Source organism: Epinephelus lanceolatus, chromosome 4 (genome assembly GCF_041903045.1).
Source record: "Epinephelus lanceolatus isolate andai-2023 chromosome 4, ASM4190304v1, whole genome shotgun sequence".
Lineage (NCBI taxonomy): Eukaryota > Metazoa > Chordata > Actinopteri > Perciformes > Serranidae > Epinephelus > Epinephelus lanceolatus.
In genome coordinates, this window is record NC_135737.1 from 18,552,775 (window position 1) to 18,577,686 (window position 24,912).

At 44.6% G+C, this 24,912-nt stretch overlaps 1 protein-coding gene across 8 annotated transcripts in view; it reads right to left on the reverse strand.

Annotated features, from left to right (window-relative positions):
• The window catches only part of robo1 (roundabout, axon guidance receptor, homolog 1 (Drosophila)), a 266,076-nt gene that overhangs the window by 20,053 nt on the left and 221,111 nt on the right, over positions 1–24,912 (reverse strand). For 7 of the 8 annotated variants that reach the window (XM_078166986.1, XM_078166987.1, XM_078166988.1 and 4 more), the window contains 14 exons: positions 20,829–20,949; positions 19,448–19,586; positions 19,146–19,273; positions 13,702–13,826; positions 13,298–13,469; positions 11,426–11,631; positions 9,373–9,454; positions 8,984–9,152; positions 8,722–8,888; positions 8,480–8,601; positions 6,547–6,778; positions 5,557–5,678; positions 2,880–3,051; positions 652–852 (listed from right to left, as the gene is read on the reverse strand). In XM_078166986.1, the coding sequence (XP_078023112.1) occupies positions 652–852; positions 2,880–3,051; positions 5,557–5,678; positions 6,547–6,778; positions 8,480–8,601; positions 8,722–8,888; positions 8,984–9,152; positions 9,373–9,454; positions 11,426–11,631; positions 13,298–13,469; positions 13,702–13,826; positions 19,146–19,273; positions 19,448–19,586; positions 20,829–20,949 (2,158 nt within the window). Of the gene's footprint in view, positions 1–651; positions 853–2,879; positions 3,052–5,556; positions 5,679–6,546; positions 6,779–8,479; positions 8,602–8,721; positions 8,889–8,983; positions 9,153–9,372; positions 9,455–11,425; positions 11,632–13,297; positions 13,470–13,701; positions 13,827–14,792; positions 14,802–19,145; positions 19,274–19,447; positions 19,587–20,828; positions 20,950–24,912 lie in introns of all 8 variants that reach the window. The other variant, XM_078166992.1, reaches the window with a different exon arrangement.

Here is a 24,912-nt window from a genome sequence, read left to right on the forward strand (position 1 = left end):
GCCCAAACACACATGGTTAGGGATTTTTCAAAACATACACTAAGTAGACGCTATTAACAGGATTGCTCAATTCAGCTCCTCCGTATCTAAAGGCCCCTCTCTAAAAGGACAGCAGGAATATTTCAAGCATGTGAAAATGTCAGCATGTCCTTGATAAAGAGGTATTATGGTAAGACATTCTCTCTCTCCCAGCACAGTCAGGAGGGAGTTGCTAAAAGGGGAGTTGTTGGACCTCAAAATGTACTTTACTGAAAACACTCTTCACACACCCTTGCAGAATCAGCGTGACAGAAGTATGAAAAAGAAATAAAAGACGTCTTCATGCAGCACTCTCAGCTGGAGCTCACATCACATCTTAAAGTACCCTACTGGAGAGTACTTTCAGTTAGACTTCACCTAGAGCACTCCACAAAGACAGCGCTCTGTGTGTGTGACAGGCAGGATGTGAGGTAGCTCGGCAGCATTTGGGATGAAGAAGATGGAGGGCACTGGTTTGAAACAGAAATGAACACAGTACCACAGTAATAAATACTGCATTCATTTTTCTCACCAAATTCTGCAAGTGTGAAAACTTCTGACTTCAAACCAGCGCTGCACATCAGACATTTAGGTGCTAGTGTTGAATGTGTTCTGCTGCACTCATGTACTGACCCTTCCGTATGCCCGCATAGCTGCTGGAGAGGCCATTCCTCTTCTTGCGGTGTCTGTACAACCAGATGCTGAAGACCATGAGGATGATCCAACAAGCTGCTCCGATGCCTGCTATAAAGGCCGGCTGCTTGACCACATCTGAGATCTGCTGGGACAGGGGGTTCTCCAGGATCACGGTCTCTGTCATTCGCCCGGATGCATCTGAGGATGAGGAATGCCGGATCAGAATTAGACAGCATAAAAAAAAGGCGCAGTTGGTGGTACAAAATTGGAATAGCACATGCAAAACGAAGGGAGTTAGGAATGTGAAAACAGGAGGGAAATGTGTTATAAAACCTAAAGCCTGAAATAGGGAATTATATAGTGGAAATAAATAGAGTCAGCATGGCACAAAAATATGAACATTCCTCCATCTCCTGACGCACAAAAAAAGATTCTTTATCTCAGCGGGTGTGTATGAGGCTGGGTTGTCGAAACGGGAGTCGTTTCTCTCTATTATTCAAAAGGCTTTCATCGCAAATCCCAGTCAACAGTGGCAGGTGAGCAGACGAAAGCAACCAAAGACATTCAAACAGAGCCTGTGTGCCACACAAGCCTGATGGAGCCCGATAGAAAAACACAGAGAGGCGTCATTTACACCCAGCAGTGGTGGCTTCATAATCACATAAATAAATCCAATGAGATCATCCTCAAATACAGACACCACAGTAATTAGCAAACTCGGGGACATCTGTGAAAAGCTGAGGTGTGAATGCCTTGAAGCTGTTGCTACTGTGAAATGCACTGTAAAGGCACCGTCTGTACGGCTGCTCACAACAACCCGCTCTCGGTCTGTTTTTCTCATCTGTCTATTCTCTCTGTGCTTCTCCCTCATGCGTGATACATGAAAGACTTCTTCGGGTTGCCCCAGCCCCCACCATTCTGAAATTTCTTCATGTTCGTGTTACTTTGTCTTCATCTCTTTTGCTCAAGTCTTTCATGTTGTAGCCACTCGTCTCTACCAACTCTCCAAGCCAGAGGCAAAAACACTTCCCCAATGAAACCAGCTCCCTGCCTTTACCCCACCATATCCCTCTGTCTGTCTTTGTCTCAGTCACTCGCTCCACGTCTCCATTCGCCTGCCTCTCCCCTTGCTCCTCTGTCTTCTCAATCTGTGCCTCTGTCTGACTGAGTGAACGGAGCATGCCAATGTGACTAAGCAGCCCACAAGGGACTGTACAGGTATCTAGGCTGGGATGACGCATACAAGCCCGGAGTGTGACAAATGCATTTGGGTGAAGCGCTGGTCCCCGAGGCACATTGTTCCACTCCAGTGTTGGAACATGGCAACAATCACCACAGGAACTCTTCAAGGGAGAGAAATTGTATCAGTCACAGCCGATGCTTCTTCATGCCCATCCCAGCCCACTCAATCACACATTTAAAACCAGATGGATTTCTCTCTCTCTGGCTCATCCTGCAATTCATGTGTTTTCCATCCTTCTCCTGAGTAGGCCAGCTCAGAGCTTTGGGGAATAAAAACTGACAAAACATCTCAAAATATCTGTCCGTCTAGACTAAAAGGACAACAAAACAAGAAATAAATTACAGCAACCGGCCCCACTGCAGCGTGCACTGTGTTTCTTAGCAGCATTAATAACACGTCATGTCTGAGCCCAGAGTGCAGGATTCATTATTGCCTTTGTTGTTTGAAGCAAAGCAGAGACAGAAAACATTACATCCTTGACTGGAGAGTGGAGCAGGGTGGGGCAGCCAGCTCAACAGCTGCCACACAGGAATTTAATGTGCCCGCGTTCATCACACTGCCAACTACTGTAGCTAAAAGCCTTTCCAGTGCTCGGAACTGTAAAAGTTCCCTGTCATTCAAACTCATCACGCACTTCCGTGGCAAATTTGATGATGTTTGTATAATGGTAATCACTTCAATACTGTTTTTAAGCATCGCTGTTGATAACGAACAGAAAAAACAGGCAGAGGCTTGAACATGTCCATTACTACAAAGAAAGGAATCACATAACTGCCTGTTTACTTGGCAGAAAATCACATCACAAAAAGGCTCTTAATTTGAGATGACTGGATTAATGCCATAATTATTTGTCAGGTGATTGAGCTTCATTCTGTATGAATGGATTGCCAGAGGACAAACAAAGCAAATGTATCCACCAGAGGAAAAACAAAACAATTATACGACCTCCTGTGAGAGAGAACTAAAGGTTGTTTCAACTCACCAAGCTGAAAGAAGGTGATATCGCTCTTGACCCCGGGACCCGCCCCAGTGCTGGCTGCTACCTCCACGCTGTAGCGGATCCCCGGGGCCAGGCTGGGAATCAGCACGGATAAGGTTGAGCCGTCAACTGTACGGTTGATGTGGTACCTGCTCTCATTCCCCAAGCACCAAATCTGCCATAACAGAGACAAATAGAAAGCAGAGATTGAAGCAATATTATGAAGGTTTCGTGACAACATCCAGTTTGGTAGCCGCCACCAATCTGTGTCTTTATAATTGGCCGGTGCTGTTATCGCAACATGTCAGCACACCGCAGGTATTGTGTTACATCTCTGAGGCTAGAAAACATTTCACAAAATGGCTTTATGTGTTACGGCCTGCGCTCAACACAGGGTCAGTATGAGCTGACGTAGCCATAACATGTCTCAGTGTAGCCTTAAACCCATGAAAAACAAATGGGGATCAGTAATCACCACCATAACCCAATTTCAGCAGAAGCTAAGTGCTGTCACTCCCAGAAAGGAGAGCAGCCTCGCAGGCTGACTCACACCAGGGCCACAAAGAGAAGCATACATTCACCTCAGCGTGAAGCCTGGAGACCTCCACATCCTGAAGCCCTGACATTCTGCTTACTTAACCCCCCACCTCCTCCCACCAGTTAACCAGGTTAACATACACACTTCCTAGGGTCTGTACTATGCACGTGTGAATGTGTTTGCCTGTCCGTGATGGAACTACAAACCCCTGAAATTTTCTGTGTATCTTAAAAATTGCGGTGAGTGGTGGAATCGCCGCTAGGGACCGGGCTCGGTAATGAGCAGGGAACACTCTCGAGCTGGACTTAAAAACCATGAAATTACTCTAAAGCCTATCACCAGAAAACATTTACCTGGAAAATTAACAGTGGCTTAACTTTTTCACTCGCTCTGCCTCATCTCCTCCTCTGCCACTAACCTATATTCCTTGTGACGCAAAAAGGCTTTCCAATTAAAATACGGGACTTTCACTGCATAACGTATGAGTGGACAGCGCTGTCCAATGTGAGGTCATTACAAACGGAGCATACATTATCAAGTGAGGAGGAGGGAAATGGGACTCAGAGAGAGGTGCTGTAGGTTGAAGGATGCATTAGCAGAGCACAGGAATGACTGGAATTATAATGGAGGTCTCACCATTATTATAGCTTATTGTCCTCCACTCTACTACATACAATATCATCTGCATTTACATGGACGTCTAAACTAAATCATATCATACCTATAGTGAAGTTCAGTTTTATGTAGTTGGTAGTGGGGTTGCGAATTGTAAGCACCTGCTTATACCAATCAATACCAAATGCATTTTTCCTCAGTCAAAGCCCACGGCAACATATGCATTTACTCTGACAGCATTTCAAAGTGTATCAATTCATTGATTAAAATCCATGTTTTCAATCAATTTTTTTCGATTAAGCATTCGTCGATTAACCGTTGTCATTCCTAGCTGGTACATTCAAAATGGTTAAAGAGATACTTTGCTGATTTTCGACCAGCTTTGTAACAATGTGGGTTAAATGTGTAAATGAACTGTGGAAAACTTCACATCATCTTATCTCTCCCTGCTTAAATGCATCACCCAGCATATTTTTGCTATACTTCTGTATATTCAGAAACCTGCCACCACAGATGCAAGCATAAAGAAGCAGAGGGGGAGATGCCACCCCCCACAATACAGACTAAACTCTGATCAAACTGTAAAACTAGGCTGCGCTCGTCAAATATAATCCAAGACGCTGTTACTATATTGCTTATTTTTTGCCTTAAATCTCTTCAGAAACATGTTTTAGTGCACTGTTTGGCTGTAATACGAGAATTTGGCCTCATACTGTTCCTGTAAAAACAGAGGCTGAACACACTGAGATCAAACAGTAAATCTGAGCAGTGCTGATAAAATAGAAACCAAGATTCTATAACTGTTCTATAACTGTAACTTATTACGCCTATTTGATCAGGTGCAGTGCAGTGCATTCTGGTAGTTGTATGTTTTCTACCCTACTGAGCAAAAGCAAATGCCACAGCTGCTTTTCTGTTTTCTCTGTTCATGTAGCACCAATTTCAAAGGCATATGCATCTTTCTACTGCATAGACAGCTCATTTCTTATGTGAAGACCATTTTCAAGCAGTAATATACTTCCTTGGATCTTTAAATGTTTTAATTTGTATCAATACAAATAAATAGATTTTAAAAAAAGTGTCATGGAGGGCCGAAAATGTTAAGCCCACTGAACACAAAATTATCTGTAATCATCAAAGCCTGACTGCTATAAGATTAAAAAAATTAAAAAGAAACCTGTCAACAGTTACCACAGAAATTGCCTTTGGGGTGCCACAAGATGTGTGGGTCTACCATCTCCACCAGATGGCACTGTTTCACAACACTTTCCACCAGCTCCCTGCTTTTGACTCCCCTCCTCTCTTGTCTGTGTGTCTCTGTCATCACAGAGGAGGAACACTGAGGAGGGTACAAAGGTGTGCCTCAACCAGGAATTCATTACCTTTCCATGTCTGTGCATTGTCTCTCTCTCTGTTATCTGCTCTGTCTGCATCCCTGTTTGTGTCTCCTTTGTGTGTCTCTACAATAAGAGTCCCACTTGCTCAGACCTGAGGTAGCTGCTGGCTGTGTTTTTTTTTTTTTGTTACCTTGTACTCCTGGACCACCCCATTCTGCTCCTCTTCTGGAGGGGGTTGCCAGGAGACCAGGATGGCAGTCCCATTGTCCCCGCTTTCCGCCACTGTAACCTCACGAGGAGGGGCACTGGGGGCTGTGGGGGGTAGACAAAAGATAAAACACACACCTTCATTGCATGCAGCTTCCTCCTGTCTCCCCTCATCCCATTTAGCTGTCAGGGTCTCTATGTTAGACTGAAGCTGAGGTGAGAACAAAGGGCTAATAATCAAAATTACGATGCTTTTATCTGAAAGCTGAGTTTGTTTAATACAAGTGCTTTTGTGGGTAAATGGAAGCAAATAACTGTTTACTCAAAACAGACAGGGAGTTATGACGGCGGGGTGTATGGCATGTGTGAACGACAACCTGCGGTCCAAGGGTAATTAAACTGAAATAATTATGAATGCAACATAAAAGACGTAATCACAGTGTGAGCGAGTGTTGTAAAAACAGGCTTTTTTTTCTTACGGGAGAACAAACATTATGTTTAGAGCTCCGAAAACAATTATCAACAAAATTGGGAACAAAGGAGAATCCGGCAAAAAAAGATCAAAACACTCCCACACACGCAACACACACAGACACTCTCTAGTAAACACTCTGCACTCACATTTCTCTTAACTGCTCGCTACAGATTAAAATTTGCAGTTGGGTTTCAACCAAACCTCATGAGACTGCCACAACCACACCCTAAGAGAAATTAGTATAACACTTGCACTGGAGTGTTGTATATGGGCTTCCATAGGGCCTTTAAAGGGCTCAGCATCCACACTAGCATGCTTGAATACACCACATTTGAACATAACATAATCCTGCCCTCGCAGCCTGCTGTGAACAGCTGTTGTATGCTCGCACACATGCAAGCTGTGCATATAAAATCGTGTAAACATGAAAACATGCGTGCACACATGCAAGCACTAAAGCGAACTCGCACACAGGCACACACGTTCACTTCCCCCCACCTTCCTCCAGCGTCTTGCCAATTTTGACATCACTGTCTGTTCCCTGGAATTCATTGAAGAAGGGGCGGACTTTGAATTCGTATGTGACTCCCTTCCGAAGCTGCGGCACAACGGCGCTGTCCTCCCCAGGGGTGCGCACCTCGAACACAGCCCATTCGCTCCTCTGCAGCCCCTCCGGTGAAGGCCTATACATCACCTTGTAGCCCTGGATGTACTGCGACTGCTGCTCCACCTTGTGAAACGGCACGGGGAACACAGACAAAGGCAGCGTCAGATTGACTTCATTAGCTGCATCGCAGTTCACAGTGGAAAACTATACAGTCATGTAATAGACTGTAGCATCACTTGACAGCTATGGGTTCGTGCAACAGATACATCAGGCGTTGGATGCAATGGGGTGCTAACTCATCCCATCACCCCTCTCTTTATCCATCCACATCTAAATCTCTCGTTTTTGACTGTCTGTCTATGCGCCATTTGGAGCAGCAGCGATTTGTGCAAACCGCAGTATGAGGTCATTGGCCAGAGGTTCCTCTAAGTCTGGAGCTGGTTAAATAGGGCCCAGGCTCCCAGAACAGCCTGTCTCATCCTGTCCTGCTCTCCAGTGTACTGACTGGCTGCTGATGTCAAGGAAGACGGGGAAAAGTGGATCTTTATACAGAGTGTAATAGCATCTGATGTTGCTAAATAAAGCGGGTAAATGTAATTGGTAAGACATTTGTCTGTTAGTTTAATCTAGGGATAACTAACATTGCCATGTGATCCAGCACGGTTTGAGAAAAGAATAACCTGTATGCTAATATCCTTACGACTCCCCGTGGAAGGCGAGCAGCACTGGCTTGTAAAGATTTTAGTGATTTCTTTATCCCTCCCCTGTAAAATATGCTGCCGGCTCAGGTGGTCTTCATTAGCCGGAAAACCGTGCAACCAGTTACCACTACACAAAGGAAAATGTAAAACCATTAAACTCCACATTGGGAATAGATTTAACCCCACAAAACAAGGAAACTGGTGCGCTTGACTATAATGTCAGTCTCCCTCATGTTGTGTTTTTTTTAGGAACATTCCAAGGAGACAAGGTAACTGGGCAGTAATGTTTTAAATCAGTCATGACATGTCAGTATCCTTTTCACATTTCCTCAGTCCCATTCATCACTCACTATGGCACTTCATAATACCTGGGAATGTAGGGGTGGCCTTATGTCAAAAGGCAAAACAGGGACTGTTTTTACTTTTCAGTAACTAATATCTACACTGTAAGGTGGACAGCATTGCTATATTGTCCCATAATTTAATAATAATAAAATATACACTGACCAGATCAGTCACAGGTGGACATTAGTACTTCATATTCAGATTGTTCCAGTAAAGAAAAGCCACCATAAACTCCCAGTTCTACTTCTTCCTCTCCCACCTATCCGTTTTAACATCTGTAAGCCATTTCCACTTAAGAGCATGAGCTGACCGCCTCTTCCCTCTCACTTGTATTATTTTAACAGCCGTCAAGTGTTTTCAATCTGAGAGGGCACAGGCTGGCACGCCACACACTGCTGCACGGTACTACGTGGCCCACAGAAGGCTGGGCTCTGTAGTCTGGCTTTTGGGCCGTTGAGTGGCCCGCTTTGGGCGAAGCTGCAGATTTTTGGTCTCTGGCCAGTCGACCAGTTCGGGCTCGTGCCAGATGGACACTAAGAACACTTGGACTGTGTTCCAAGCTGCTCTCCGCAGTGCCTTCCTTCCTCTGTAGGGTGCTAGGATGTTAGCACATTAGCTCGACTGAGTGGCCTGACAAATTGACCATGGGCGTATCGCTAAACTAACCTCGGAGCTTTGGTGACCGGCTATGCCAATGATTCATATGGCAATCTGTAGCTGGCTGCAGCTGTCTAAAGAAAAATGCAAAAAATGCATTTGTGGGGAAAATGATACTCACTGTCCACTGCACCCTGACTGATGAGGAGGAGAGAATAGTGGGGTTGTGCAGGTGGATGACCACTTCTCCCAACTCCCTTTGGATCTGACGGTGGTCCACACCCTGACTGGTTGGAGGGATATCTGTGCGGTATGCAAAAGCACAAACATGCTAAATGAATAATCTGCTCTTAAATTATAAAAAAAAGCACAACACTGCTGTACTGTACATTAAAATCACATCAGTAAGAAGGCAGTTCTCACCTTGTGTTTTCACAGCATCAGTTATAGGGCTGGGATCACTCAGCCCATAGGCATTGGCTGCCCGTACTAAGAAGAGGTAGACTGCACTGGGCTTCAAGCCCTTCAGTACAAATGACTCAGTTTTCACATGCTCTGCCAAGGTCTGCCAGCTGCTCCCTGATGCATGACTGTGGACACACAATACAGAGAACCCAGGTTTAAAAGATTTGATTAAAGCCGTGCAGTTATTTTGTTTATTTATCTTTAAGCCGATCAGTTTCACCTGAAGGCCTCTATTATATAGGAGGTGGGTGTGGCTCCAGCATTAAGGTTAGGTCTCCAGGAAAGGGCGACGGAGGTGCGGGTAACGTCAGTGACCTCAGGTTTGGAAGGCGCACTGGGGATCAAGTTTGGGTCAGTAGGTCTGTTTGGCTGGACTGGGACTCCAAATTCTTAATAAAGAACAGAAACAGAGAGAAGAGAGAAACAGAGGAGAATGTAGTTTATTGCTGTTTCCCAGTAAACAAAGGCATGCAAAACATCTCCATTACCTCTCTTATTTAGCTTGTTCTTTCAGAGCAGAACAACAATATTAAAACACATAAAATGTTCATGTTTCATTAGAAAACTCCTGCTGATGAACACTAAACCTCAATATTGGGTTTGGCATACCGTGGACCTCTAAGTAGGCTTTCCACGAGGCCTCTCCGCTGGGCGTGGAGGCGATGCAGGTATAGGTACCAGTGTCACCAAGCTGGAGCAGAAGAGAGGAGGATATTTAGTTAAACAGAAATCACAGTTTCCTGAACTGGTAGCGATGTCTTTCCCTTTTTCTGCCCATTGCTATCTTCCCCTCCCGCCACCACTGCTCTGCTTATTGACATTCTGGTGGAGTCTGTCGCAGGCAGCTGTCATTGCCTGATAATCTCAGTATCATCTCTTTCATAGCGGAAACTGGGGGAAAGCAGCTGGAAAGGCCAAGTGGCAGACCATTCCTAGTCAAATGGAAAATATTTTCACAGGATCAGAGACTAATTGGAGACCTTTTTCTCTCTCTACCATCCCCCTGAGTACCAAACATGGAAGCCACTGCTCTGTGCAACAGATGTGATGACAAGCTGTACTGAAGATATACGGAAGAACCTTGATTATTCATAAACTTTACGATATAAAAAGAAAGTCGGGTAGAGTGGAGCTCAGTATGCATGGGTGAACTACAGTGTAGTAATTTGTAGTTAAGTTAAATTTTAGTTCAGGAACCACACAACACCAAAAAGCACTCAGGGAGCTTATACAGTACGTCTCTCTCTAAGGCTGGCTTGGTTATTTTAATAGTGGAAAATGAAATTTGCATCAGATTTGGATCTGCATCAAAATACACATAGAGAGAAACAATCATTTGGTACATTTGCTAGATTGTTTTCACTCAACATGGAGTAGTTCATGAGAAAAGCTGAAAAAAAAAAAACAACAAAAAACCCTCTCTCTGTCACAAAATTCTTGGATCGCCACCTGGACTCTGGATCCAAACCAAAAACGAATCATTTGTTGCTTGGCTCGTGGCCTAAATGTCCTCCAAATTTAATTGAAATTGGTTCACAAGTTTCTGGGATGGTCCGCTAGCTAACAGGCTAATAAACAAAACACAAAACATAACCCTGCTGGCAAAGGTACATGGCAGATTTTCACACTGCTGCATTTTTTAAAAGATGTCTGTCAACTGCAGTGAAAGTCTGTGGGTGAGATAGATAATTCTGTTGTGGTTTGTTGGTGATGCATAGTACGCTAAGGGCTACTGTGCTGGAGTGTAAACAAAAGAAAGAGAGGAAACCAGAGTGAAATAAATTGTTTGAGTAACTGACTGTGAACATGTCCTGCCAACGACCCTCAAGGTGTGTAGTTCTTTTGTCTGCCAGCTACAAAAAATGTATTAAAACTCCATAACAATAACACTCAAGCGACCACATTAATAAAATAAATTGCCTCACACATCAAAAACATCTTCATTAAAATGATGTCAGGCAGAAATGACAAGTTCATTAATGTAAAGTGCCTGCGGAGTTTCCTGGGCTACAGCGGGAGAGGGGTTTCAGACGCATCCCCTCCTGCCTGCCTCGCACTGGCGGCCCAATCACACTGCAATCTTGTCACCACAAGATATGCCAACACTCATCAGAACTCCGCAGACTGACGCGAACTCTGACCCCGTGATGCCTCCATCTGGAGGAGACGTCAGCACCCCCTACTTGTCTCTCCCCGAGAGTGTGTTCAGCATCACGCAGCTTGCCATCACACACACGTACACGCTCACACACAAAATTACACACAAAACCCACTGTGCTCGCTGACTGACAGGAACTACAGACTGTTCGACTTCACAGAGTCCATTTCAAACCCGCGACAACTGACTGACAGCCCACTGAGGGCTGGTTGCTGGCAGGGAACACATGCTTTATTTACCAACCAGCGGGGGTTTGCCCGACACATTATGGATGTGATATGGACAACTTTGAAGTTTATTTGAATGAATTCTGACATTAAAGGCAGCCTTAATAAAAAAAATCTCAATTAAAAACACAATTATATTTCTATATAAATATAAAAAATACAAAGTATGTTCATATGTTTATAGTCCAAATGTCACAGAACAGTACTGGTCCCTGTGATGTTATTTGATGTTTAAAGGGGATCTGAGCATGTTTGTACATGTGTGCAGGTGTCTTACCTTTGCATAGCGTATCTGCAGTGAGCCTGTGTCCAGCTGTTTCACCCTGGAGTCATGTGTGGACACCAGGACACCATCCTTCCTCCACAGGATGGTGGGGGTGGGGTTTCCTGTTGCCACACAGTTGAGGACCACTGTGCCGTCCACAGCCACCGTCTGATTGGTAGGGCCCTGTCGGATAACCGGTGGCGGGCGGTCTGACACAACTGTATGAGGAGGAAGGGGAATGAGCAATTATGTGGGGAGGTGGAGGGAGAAAAACTGTGAAGGTGTTCATGTGCTGTAGCAGGCACAGCAGAGGAGAACAGCGGATTCAGACAATTACATCCAGCTTGTGTGAGAAAACACACAAAAGGCAGAGAATCTGCCAAACAGCGTGTAGCAATGTAAGCATGTGAAAACTGCAAGGGTAGTGGGAGAGGAATTAAATCCAATTTGAAGAACTGGAAACAATTTTCTAATCATTCAGCAGCAGGAGTCGAACTTAGCCAAATAAAAGCAGCGTAATTAAAATGAAACAGCCTCAGATACTTCAGTCTTCTCGCTGCCGCTCCAACAGACGCCTGGCACTACCCATATGAACGCTTGCGGCCAACAATCCCCTGGCCCATCCCCCAGCCATAAAACACAAAACAAGGGAGAAAATGCTTAAAAAACATCTAGCCCAAACAGACAATGTTATTTGCATGAGGACGTTTAAACTCCTCCTCCCTGCCTCCGAGCCTGTGAACCCTGGCTGTTCAACCAGCATGCACAAACAACAAAGACATAGAAAGAAAACATGTATTTGACAGAGAGAGAAAGGCTGTAATGCGCAGAGAAAAGAGGAGGCAACGGGAGAAGATGTGAGAGAAACTTTAATTACATGCACCCGATAGTTTTTTTCATTTTTATTTTTTCTCTACACTAGTTATTCATCATCCTCCTGCTATAGGTTGTCTGCCTCCCTCTGATTATTATTATCATTCATTGCACTATTGATGACTATTCCTGTCAGCCCCACTGATTTACTAGCAAGTTACATTCAGTGAGGGGCAATCAAATTAACACCTAACACAGTAAAAGGCAACACATAATGATGTATGTATGTGTGCATAGATCCTCAGAACCATGCTGCGGTGTAATCTTTGGGCCGCTTTGTCTTTGCTTTTGTGCCGGGGATGGTGCAATTACTAAAACATTGTCAGCATGACCTGTAATTACCAGATCTGCCTGCGGAGAAGTGGTGGCCTCAGAGCGGCCCGCTCACTTTAATAACTGTTATTATTATCCAGAGAGCATGACAGGATGAGAGAGAGAAGAGGGGAGCGAGATGGAGCATACCATTGTAGGCCTGAAATGAAGAAGGACATTTGGTAAATGAAGGGATGAATCTAGGTGTGTCATAGACAAAATAATAGCTGCCCAGATCGCTGTGGGAATGGTGGAAATGAAGCCAAGGTTAGTCCACCAGGCTGACAGGGATTGGCTAGCAGAGTAATTAGAGGACCCAATCCAGACCTCACCACACAGCCACAGTCTTCCAACGGTAGACAGCAGCAAGCCAGCCATGGAATACCGAAGGAGACATTAGCCAGTGTGAAGCCAGCGAAGCCAAATACTGAGCCACGGTCTGGGTGCACAGGCACCAGAGAGTCTCTACCTCTGACAGGAACACACTGAACAGGCCAGACCGAACCTCACAAACCTCAATTCGGATATTAATACGCTCGACGACAACCACAGCTTTTCAGACGAACAGCATTATCCTCATGAGCCAAAGATTATCTGAAATACCAACATTTATCCACTCGAGCTTTTCTTTCAGTGTTCCTCTAATTCACCCTGAGACTTTGCTGTGTGCAGGAACTGCGCTTAAAACGTTTTGCTTACCATCAGTGACCTCTAGCAGAGCCTTGGTGAGGACACTGCCAGCAGTGTTGATAGCCTGGCAGCTGTAGTATCCCATGTCTGAGCGTTCAGCATCAGTGATGGTAAGGTCCCCAGACTGAGATACAGAAAATCTAGAGGAGGGTTGAGGAGGTTGGTAGGAGAACAACAGGTTCTGTGGGGGATGAAAGCAGATCACATAGAGTCAGACATTTATTAACAGCTATTTGGCTTGTGTAAGTTGATTGGACAGGTTGAAGACTTCACTCCAAAATGGCATATGAATGCAAGCATCTGTCAGCAATTAACTGAACTATAGCTGACGAATTAGTTCTTTCCAAAGCTTTTAATGAGTACGCTAAAGAGAATTTTGAAATAAAACCTTTATAAGAGTTTATTTTGTTTACCTGACTGCCTTCCCGCTGCCAGAAAATGGCTGGCTGTGGGTTTCCAGTTGCCTCGCACTGGAAGGTGACGGTTCTGCCAACCCCAACCACCTGGTTCCTTGGTCTGACCACAAATGCCGGGGGCACTGGAGGACAGCCATGAGAACAATTAGCCGTTGAATAGACAAACACACCATAGTGTATTATTACAGTTATCATAATATTGCAGTTACAAGTGGTCTGGGTTATTTAAATATAAGACAAAGGACATCTGACTGCACAGTGCCTGTATTCAAATCTGTTTTTAAGGATTCAGGCTCTCTTTCAAAACTTGGCAGAGTGTGTGCACAGCAGATTAACCAGTACGCTGATCAAATTCAAAATGCAGGCATATTATAGATGTAATGAATAGAAAAAACAACGGTTCCTCCCATGCCCCCTCATTTGCATGGGCAAGGGCATGGACCATTAAAATTTACATGGAAATGGGGAATAAATTTGAGCCATCTGTCCATGCTGACACCCTCCAATAGAGCAGGCCTCAACCAGGATGCAGTATCCATGCATCTTAATGACAAATTCCATCTCATACTAAGTGTGGTGTCGTAGCCCAAGGTCAGCCATGCAGCTCTACGGTGACACTAAGCCTTGCTGGTCTAATAGGCCATCTATGTGAGGACACACAGCCTGAATGTAAAGGTCCAGAGGCAGGCGAGTTTACACCCTCACTCTGGATAGGTCCTCAAATATCATAAATCTGCAAACATTTTAATCTGTTTTATACCGAGGCTGTGTTGTACATAAAGTGAGGCAATCTGAAAACTGTCATTTGAAATACAGACATAATTTGTCCATGAATAAGATGGGGTGTTTGGTAATGCATAAAACTGGGGGGAAATAATAGAGTGAAATGATGCGGCTTTACCTTGGAGGCCCAAGCTGAGCATATTTTTACCCATTAATGTCCTTTTGTCACTGTTGCCCGTGACAACAGAAACATGAGTGCTGATTGGAAGGTGGAGAAGTGATGGGAGGAGGATGGAGGGGGGGTTGTGACAGCTTCCTGTCTCTGTCAGGGCGGTGAATAGGTGACGGGTGACATTTCAACTTACCAGACATGACTAAAAGGAAACAAAAACACAACAACAAAAAACCCAAAGATGAATAAATAAATAATAAACAGCATGACATAAAAAGGAGAGATAAGGAAAATAACAATGCGATGTCCATGGGCACAAATAATCATGTTACTGTTAGTCTATGAATAAAAGACATGTCATATTTCACCCTGGGCTCGCACCCTAGAGACCACATGATACACACAGGAAAGAATAATTACCATGAGTGATCAGGAATGCATTAAAAATGCACACACACACACAATAAAACATCTGATTCAACATTCCTTCTTAGTCTTGGGACACACTCAAGGACAGGAAAAATACTGGATTAAGTACAATAAAATGACAAGAAAACAAGGCACACATGAAACACACAAGCCAGATGCATTATGCTTAGCAAACACAATGCTTTGCTCCCTTTTTTTCTCTCTCTTTCCAGGTGTGTGAAGGTGAGCATCCCTGTACCCTTAATGAGGTTTAGAGCACCCCAAGGAGCAGCTGGATTACAGTCCCCTCAAACACAGCCTTGCAAATGTAAGCCTGGTTTATAAAACTACAAGGTGAATGTTAACTGTCACTCCTTGGTCATAAATCTCCCCCGGCCAATCACTCACCTTATCTAATCTGTCTGCTTCAACGGCTCCCACGGAAACATAAACGCTGTCAGTCAGAGTAATGACCGACCCCTCCCTCCTCCCTCCTCCCTCCGCTGGCCTTTAAAATGCAGATAAGACTCGCATCAAATGCTCCCAGAAGAAGACGCTCTCCGCTATCTGCGCGTGAGAGGCTCTAAATACACACAATCATGAGAACATCCACATCCACAAATACACAACCCCCCCTACAACACCTACACACGTCCATTCATGTGTGTCTAAGCCTTTAATGAGGTAACCCTACCTCTCCCATGCTGCTGTGATCACAGTTGTGGACCTGGAGGGAGAGGTGAGTCTTAAATCTGACCAGGCTACTTTGTTGTGGACTTTCCGCTAGCTTACAGTGCAGGGGGGAGTCTCTATCAAAAAGCAGATCAGAGTGCCTGAGGAGAACACACTGGGCACGGTGGCCTCCAGCCGACAGGAGGCAGGCTACATACCAAAGAACCACAGCGGAGATACTGATGGCGGTTTGAGTAGTGCTGCTGTTCAGTAGGGTTGACATCAACACAAGAGTAGGACTGCATGCGGAGGATTTAGCATGATTAATAGTGGCTCCCACTGGGAGGTCTGGGGCATGCTTTAAATGCTCGGCCCTTCTCTATCAGCTGAAATGTAGTTCTCAAAACTTTGCGTGACAGTAAGTAATACACAATAAGGGTCTATGAGATGCTTAAGATACATCAAATGATACAGAGATAGAGAGACACAAAGCATCAGTTCTATATGTGGCACCCAACCGGGGTTTGGTATTTATCATCACTGTAGCAGCACACAGTCGGCTGACAAGAAAGTTCCTCTCACTCGCTTTCTTTTGGCACCAGTGCCAAGTCTCCTTCCAGACCCTTTACATGGGTTATTAGCAACGCTGCTCTAGGGACTCCCATTCCATTCAAGACCTTCCTACACATAAATCACTGCTAACGGCAAACTTAACCAGCTGAAAAAAAAAATATCACGTTGATTTTCTGAATTCTGTCCAGCACAGTCTGTAACAATGTATTTACATTCCTACGGTGGAAGTCCGCTGGTGAAGTTTAATTGACAAAATACTGTATAAACATTATCTAACCACACCAGACCCAGATCAAAGTGCCTTTGTCTGATTCTTAAATTTTTTAAAACACACACTCTCGCATGTACGCACACCCTCAGCAGATTTAATAGCTGAACAGCCCATCCTGCTGCTACATTCTCATGTGGCTTAAATTAATGATTTTACGATGAAACTATAAATACGGCTAGTGACTTGGGCAATTATGCGTTTCTTCCATCAATCAGGGAAATATTTCCCTCGACATATTTATAAGTCCGAAGGAGGTGTAGTAGACTGACAAACATGTGTGTAAGACAATAATTCACTGATTAAGTTAGTAACGAGAGCAGAGCACCCTGAAAGAAAAATAGCCCAGGGCACCGCTTTCACAATGTCGACTTTGTTCACTGACAATCTGACCATGGGAGGTGTGAGAATCGCCCTCTGTCAGCACACAGCCAGTTTCTCCTCATAAACTGTCCAACTCTGAAAAGGGATTTGCTTTGAATATCTACAAAACTGTGTGTCTTGCTATATTTTTAACATCATTTTCACATACCATATTGCAATGATGAGCAAATTGCATAATGAAGCTGCAGGGAATGATTTTTATATTTAACCAGTCTTTCGAACAAATCCAATTTTAATTCCGTTGGTTTTATCGTCCATTTACACATCACAGCCGATCTAGCAGAAAAACTTGAGTTCAAAGAATATTTACATTAATTCCACTCTGGCCTTAAATATCGGATTACCATTTTGTGGTGTAGTTCGCTCTGCCAGTGGCTCGCTACCACGGAAATTATATTATTCAGCTGCTCAGTTATTCTTATGCAGTGGCTCAGCAGTCTTGCCATGCTTTGACTCTTGATGTAGGGCGACAGCATTGCCCACTAAACCCACAGACTAAACTCCTGCCCCCCACATTACTGTTGTCTTCACTTCCACAGAGACGTCTTACTACCTATACATCGTTTCGCTACTTTGGCCTGTTTAGACCTACAATTACCCGGCCTTTCTTTCCTTTCCTGTGCCCGCATCTGTAATTAGAAGCATGTCATTTCCGGGCGTGGGACTGTGGCCTGCTTGTCTTTAATTAGCTGGACTACTAAGTGCCCACAGCCTCCCTGGCCTCCTCATGTCCTGGTCTGGATGAAGCTCAGGGATCTGAAGAGAGGATGGAAATGGTTCTAGGAACTTTGAAAACTCGGAGGTTCAGGCATCAGTCCCATCTAAGCATTTGAGTGGAACGAAGATTCCTATTACTCATGCTATGCCTCTCACCTGATCTTACACTCTAAGAAAGCATTGACATTTGCCCCCTAAATCCATGGCAGGGGTTCTTTTTTTGCTGAAGTAAAATCCATTTAAGTGCTTTGGTTTTCATGCCTCTCTAATTCTTATAACATGGGGGTTGAAAGGCACGGTGTGTGAAAAGAGGGTCTGAGCCTTGCTTCTGAGTGCAGGCAACAGGGAATTGGCCTGAAGTTAAGACATTTCATTTCCACTGAGGACATGGGTGGTTTTAGCATTTCAAATATGTTTCTAAGCCAGGAGAACAGCTTATTGAACCAGTGCATCAATGCTGTTCCCTTTCATTAACTAAGCTTTCATCAGAGGGAAGGGAAAGAAGGAAAAAAGGCAATAAGAGAAGCAGATATATTGATGGGTTTATTGGCAGGTGGGCCTAATCTTACTCTTCAAACCGATCTAAAGATTGCTGTCTTGAGGAGAAAATCAAGAAATAATTGCAAAGGGTAGCCAAGTGAAGATGAAGTATCTGTCTTCACGGGTGGGGGTTGGACAAGGAATAAAATCATCTTGTCTCTTTATATCTCTGCTGCGATGACTGCTGGGAATGACATTAATATGACTGACTTCAACACAGAAACCTCTCTCCCCCCTCTATCCACTTCACCACAATCGCCCCCAGTCCCAATTCCCAACCCGTTCTGCATCAGTAGCGAGCTGCCACCAGGACCAACATACTCACTGTCCCCCCATCCAACCCCCATCTCCCAAGCAATGAGCCTCCTCCTCCTTCCCTCCCTTCTTCTCCAACCCGACTCCCAACATTCCCATTAGTTTGGCGTTAAATGGCCCCTGTGTTCCACTGATTCTCAGGAGGGTTTAGGGGTGATCCCAGCCCCCCAGTTCCTCTGAATGGTTTCTTTCTGAATGTTCACACTCTGTGACCGGCTGCTTTATATTCCAACTGTGTTAATAAGACGTCCAATGGAGAGGTCCACAGGAGACACAGAGATATTCCATAGATTCACAAATAGTACTGTATGTCCTAAAACATGATGGAAGACAGGCCTCTGGAGAAATGCCACTTGTATAGGGCAAATGAAATCGATTGCTGTTGAGCTCCCATGTGCACAGGTCTACAGCTGTTATGGATTTTTGCATTTCTTTTTATTAGAAATCAATCAGCTAATTGAGAGAGAACAGTTGAAAGTGATGACCGTGTAGTGCCAAAGCTGAAGGCCATTATGGCAATGTGGCTGGGCTAAATTGCATTTACATCAAGCTGCACAATAACCCAGAATGGAAATGAATTTAGAATAGCTGTCCAAGGAGGCTATAAATGGAATAATGTGGCCCAATGAACAGTGCAAAACTGAGACTCGTAGCAGTGTCCTGTCTTACCGTGGACGGTGAGCGTGGCCGATGCTTCCGCCTTGCCCACCATGTTCTCTACCACGCAGGTGTAGGAGCCTACATCAGCAGAGGTCAGACGACGGATCTTCAGGGTGTGGTCCTCACGAATCTCATACCTAGATCAAATCAAATATTGTCATGTACACAAAAAACTTTTTTTCCACACAGGGTCAATGCAAGATGCGTCAGCTGACGACATAAAAAAGTGAGCGGTGGATCAAACACAGAGAGGGAGAGGGTGAGGGACAAAGATATTGCATGATGAAAGGGGACCAGTTGATGAGTCATACCTTCCTTTAGGCAGGTCACCGTCGTCTTTCCTCCAGCGCACGGTGGGAACTGGGTCGCCACGGGCCTCACACCTGAACTCTACACTTTGGTCTACTAACACCACCTGGCTGCCTGGGCGACGCACAAAGCTGGGACGCTCTGCATAGATGAATAACAGCACACAAATTGAAAATCAGAGCACAGCATGGTAGTACTGGAATAGTTTTGATTAAGTGAAAGTCATTAAATCTGTTGCTTTGATTCCTTCAATAAATCTAGGTTTTGTTCTTTATTGTCAGGCTTTAGAGCTAAGTTTAAAAGGAAATTGAAAATAGAATAAAAACCCAGTGGAAAAAGCCATCTTGAAGTTTTAGTTTTAGGTCCTGTGAGGTGTCCTGGAATGATAATGACGAAATGATGTGAAATAATCTAATTTAGTTTGTTATCCAGAGACACCAAGTAATAAGGTAATAGCCAATTTTTGGGGAATGACACAGGTTAAAAAGACAAAAAATACAGTCTAGACTACAGGGAGTAGACACCACACATGCATCACACGACAAAATTAAGGACAGGAAACAGTGACTAACTTGTGGTACTGTATATGGTTTTAATTACACATGACAAGGCACTAAATTAATTGAAGACAGAACACTAAACAGGACCTGACACAGGGAGTCTGTCGTCGTGTTAACCCCGTCACCCTCGCGTCCAGCTCTGACTCTTACTGGTTTCCAAATTCTAAAGGTGCAGGTTTATCACAGCACTTTCAATCCTTATTTTTTATTCACTTGGGCTAAAAACAATCACTTCCAGTTACTTTAAATATATTCCATCAGACTTGGCCCAAAAAACTAACTGCAGTGGTTAATGATTAACCAGAGTTTCTGGGTTGCACAAAAGCTACGAGCCGGCCTTGATTAAGCCCTGACAGTATTATTGCATTATAATTATTTATCCTTTTGAAACTGGCTTTGTTGTTGTTCCTTGTGACAGATTATATGAGGTCACAGAGGAGAAGCGATAGAGGAAGCGAGAAAGCTGGCGATAAAATCAGGAGTCTGGACATGCTCTCTGCTTGGGACACAGGAGGGAACTGAGGTCGGAGGTCACTCGTGATGAAATAGGGTGCAGCTGGTCACAGGAGAGAAGCTGCTGGGGCCAGTGTGGGATTCATATTTAAGTGTGAGATTGGAGGTCATCTCACACTCTATCTGATAAAGGTCAGTGACACCATTTACTTCCCCGGGAGACAGACACTCAAAGCTTAACATCTGGATTCTGTTTCTCGCTGCAGAGAAACACAAAAAATGTGTGGATGTGCGTGTTTGTGGGCTGTATGTGGACAGAGAGTAAACAACAGATTGAGATGCTTTAATAGAGAAAAGAAAGATTAATTACCAAGCACTGTAAGTTCAGCTATTTCACTTTCACGTTCTCCCACCATGTTTGTGCCAACGCACACGTACTTCCCAGCATCAGTCTTCCGGGCGTTTGTGATCATCAGCTTCCCTCCGCGTATCTGAGGGAATAGAGGAGGAGGTGAGAGGCTTATCACAGAGAGGAAAAACAGCAATATTAGAGTGTGAGAGACACTTGGGGCCTGTGGTTGACACGGAGAAAACAGAAAACAGCATAGCTCAAGCATTACAAAACATTTCCTGATTGCATTTAAGAATGCCTGTGAGCACTTACTTACCAAAAGGCCATTACGACACCATGATGAAATGCACTCACAAACACATAATGGCTTGGTGCTAAAGAGCGCTTTTTATAAGGTTTTTGCTCTGAGCACACAGAGATGGAGACAAACTGGACCACTCTATCTCTCTAGCTGTTTCTCGTTGTTCCCACTCAGCTTCCACTTGAAGTCTAAATCACTATCTGTCGGCCTGTTCCTCCTCAGGGTAAGCTGAGCCAAAGAACACTTTCCCAATCCAACACAACCGCAGGTCCCCAAGGAAACACCTGAGGCAGTGCAGGACTGCGAGCACTTTTCCAGTTGCCTCAAAAGCACTTCAGGACAGCTTCGTCTATTATCGCAGGCAATGTTTTAAAGAATAGGTTTCTTGGAATATTTTCCCGTGTGTGCATACAGCTACAAGTGAGAGCAAGTGAACATACATTCAAGCACACATGAACAGCACACACACCCAGCAGGGAATGTGTGTTTGTCCAGGTGAATGTCATGTCTGTTATTTCCCAGGGCTTTGATTACAGGCCAGAGGAGGTGCTTTGTTCTCAGGCAGTCAGAAAGGCAGCCCCGGCCCCAGCGCAGGCCCCTCAGCCCTTCTCTCAGCTCACAGCCATGCCAGTCAGCGCAGAGACAGACAATAGCGTGGTGCACCAATGATCTCTTTGCCTTGATGGAGGCTTAAGGTTTTAAATGCACAGATCAGCCTGCGAGACCGGGACCACCACCTGCAAGCATGTAATCAATACCCTCATTAGAGTACCACTGACAGAGAGCTTGACACACAATATTGCAAATGCGTGACTATCATGTTAAACTCAAGTCCTCCTACATGTGTGTTCACTTGTGATCTGTGACACATCTTGGTAAATCTCTGTACTTGGCATACTCAGTTTTCATCACTTGCACATGATGAACAAACTTAAAGCGGTATGTGCATGGATTCTTATAAAGTAGTCTTGAAGGACAACTTTGCAGCCGGACACATTCTTCTGGTTCTGAGGCATTCCTCAGCCCTTCACCCCTGTTTAATATTCATGGTAAAGCAAGAGGGCAGAGAGACTTGAAGAGGCTGTAGAAAGCTAGCTTATTTAGGGCACCCTGCGGTGCTGGAGGGGTTTGAAGTATCATTATGTTACTGTTTGTTTGAGGAAAGGCTTAACAGCTAAAACACTGTGACACTCACAAAGGCCCAAGGTCAGGGCAGACTATGCAGCAGTGAAAGAGGGGGGGGTGTTCTGTTGGGTCCACAGGGCTTTGACATGAGGATCCACTTAGGCCCCGTCCACTCTATCCATATTCTTACCTCGGTGTGTCTGTGGCAGTTTCCCATTCTCCACAGGCATATTTGGAGTGCCAGAGCAGCGGGGACTCTGAGAGCAAGTAAATGAATGCAGCAGCGGTCCTCCTTTTCTCTGCAAGTATATCCTCTCCACACAACACACCGAGGCACACAGGCTGCTGAAAGCCCCGACAATCTGACCATTATCCCTATATTACAGGGAGATGGCTCTATCCTGTTGCCTTTTGTCTCATGTCATTTGGCAATGCTGATAATGAAAAAAGCCTCTATTCAGCATCCATTCTGTTCTGTATTCACACAGCAGTTCATTTTCCAGGCTGATAATTAGCCACAACTACTGCACAAAGGGAGGAGGACAATGTGCTGCATTTTGGCCGTTTATGATGTCGCCAACAAACTCTTGCTCTAGGCAGACAATAGTCTGGGTTTAAATACTGGCATTTTTCCTGTTTCTGTTTATTTTTCCTTTACTCATTGTCCCTGAAAGACCTGTTTGACAAAGTTGAGAGGAATGTGGCCAGCTGCTGCGAGTGGCACAGCAGCATTACAGGGTAATAGCTCTAGCTCACTCTTTGTGGCTCAGTGGGAAACTTTTCACAACCGCCCCACATGAAGTCATGAATATATGTGAGATGGCACACAGCATGTCATTGGTGTTTACACACAGCTGACCAAAATAGATAGAAAAACAGAAGGGTTCCTTCTGATGTGTCTGCCTCTCCCTGAAGTTCATTCCCTCTTTATGCTGCAGCCACCAAAGCCAAGCCGGCCCATCCCAGCAGCACAGAGAGAAAATCCCCACTGCAGGTGGTTTGGGACCTCGCTCTGATCACCAGCAATCACCAAGGAGACTGCACGTTTCAGCATGTTCCACGGCAGGAGGAATGGACTCAACCAAACACAACAATGCAGGCTGGATGGGGGGGGGGGCTTTTGACGAGCTCAGCTGTTCATCACATTATAAAGATTCCACCCTCTGCTTCCCTCTATACAGTCCTATATTCACTCACACCATATTCACTATACCATAAACAAACTCTGGACATCGCCCAATGATTGTCCTATTTCTAATACAACTTGATCTGTTAACATGGGTCTCCACAGGAGACCGTCCAGACACCCATCTGTCACCACAGTTGATTACACATACTTAGATAGTCATACATGACGTCGAGCGCTACTTTAAAAGTGCTCATTTGGGAACGCTCAGTCTGCAAGGTTTTGTGCTTGACAGGAAGTTTACAGTGAGCAACACCAGCTGGTCGGCGCAGCTCTGTTAAATCTACCAGAGCCTGTTTTCAGTCCCACAGAAGGCCCAACACTGCTGCAGGCTACACGGACACAACCCTGAGTCATCCTGCCTGTGTAACAGCAGTGTTCACACTGTTTATTCTGAGGATTTCAACCATCAGTGCACAAAATCACATATACAGCAGTAAGAATAAGTCCTCACTTCCTCCATGCAGGGGGTAGGATGGATGTTGTTGCAGAAATGATTTATAACCAAAAGAAAAAGGGTGTGTGTATGTGATGTTTTCAGTGGGGCTAAAATATAATTATGGGAAAGGCCATGCGTGCAAGAGTTGAACCAGGGCTGCTGTGTCCTCAAAGTACCTCTCCCACTCTACAGTTAACAGCAGGGATTAGTTTACCAGTAGGTGATGAACAAAACTGAAAATATAAATGGTATTATTTTGTTTTATACAAGAATGAGATCAAATACCCAACATTAATTGTCATGGATGTAAGTTTAGGGAGAAAAAGATGTTGCTTTTTGCCTCAAATACCATCTGTAGTCGTCATAAATGGTAAAGTGTAAATACAGTAAATACATGATACATGCATTATCCAAAGTGTAGAAAACACAAGACAGTAAATTCAAAGGCCACAAGAGTTCACTTTGTTATACAGCGGTCTTGTGCTTATCAGTAACTACTGACTTGACTCAGAGACAGATATGATTTGATTCTCTTTAAACTAGATTATGCGCTTGTTTCTTTCAATTACGCTGCTCAGCGGCCAGACACGGACTCTTAATCTTCTGCCTGTGCAGCTTCGGGAGGAAAAAAAAAAAAAAAACAGAGCGAAAGAACACTCACACTGTTTATGAGTTTGCACAGGGCTCAATGCAGGCAAACTCAACTGGCCCCTACTGAGCAAAACTGTGTTTAGTCATGTACAGTCCTCCGCTAAAAACAGCCAACAGCAATAAATCACTGTTTCAACTTATCCAGTAATGAAAATGTATTGAGCACAACTACCCCAGGCTGGATTCAGCACTACACTACAGGCGTACACAGTAGAACATCTTTATTTGTGCCTTGTATTTACTGTCTTGGGAAGATCTGATTGTCTGTGGCTGTACTATGGAGTTAGCCATCGTCAGCACTTGGGGGCCAAACCAAGCAGCAAATCTCCAGGGCTGAAAATGAAGCCAAACACTGCAGTTCTTTGTACGGCCAGCTGAGGCTTGCTCCAAAAGCCAGTCA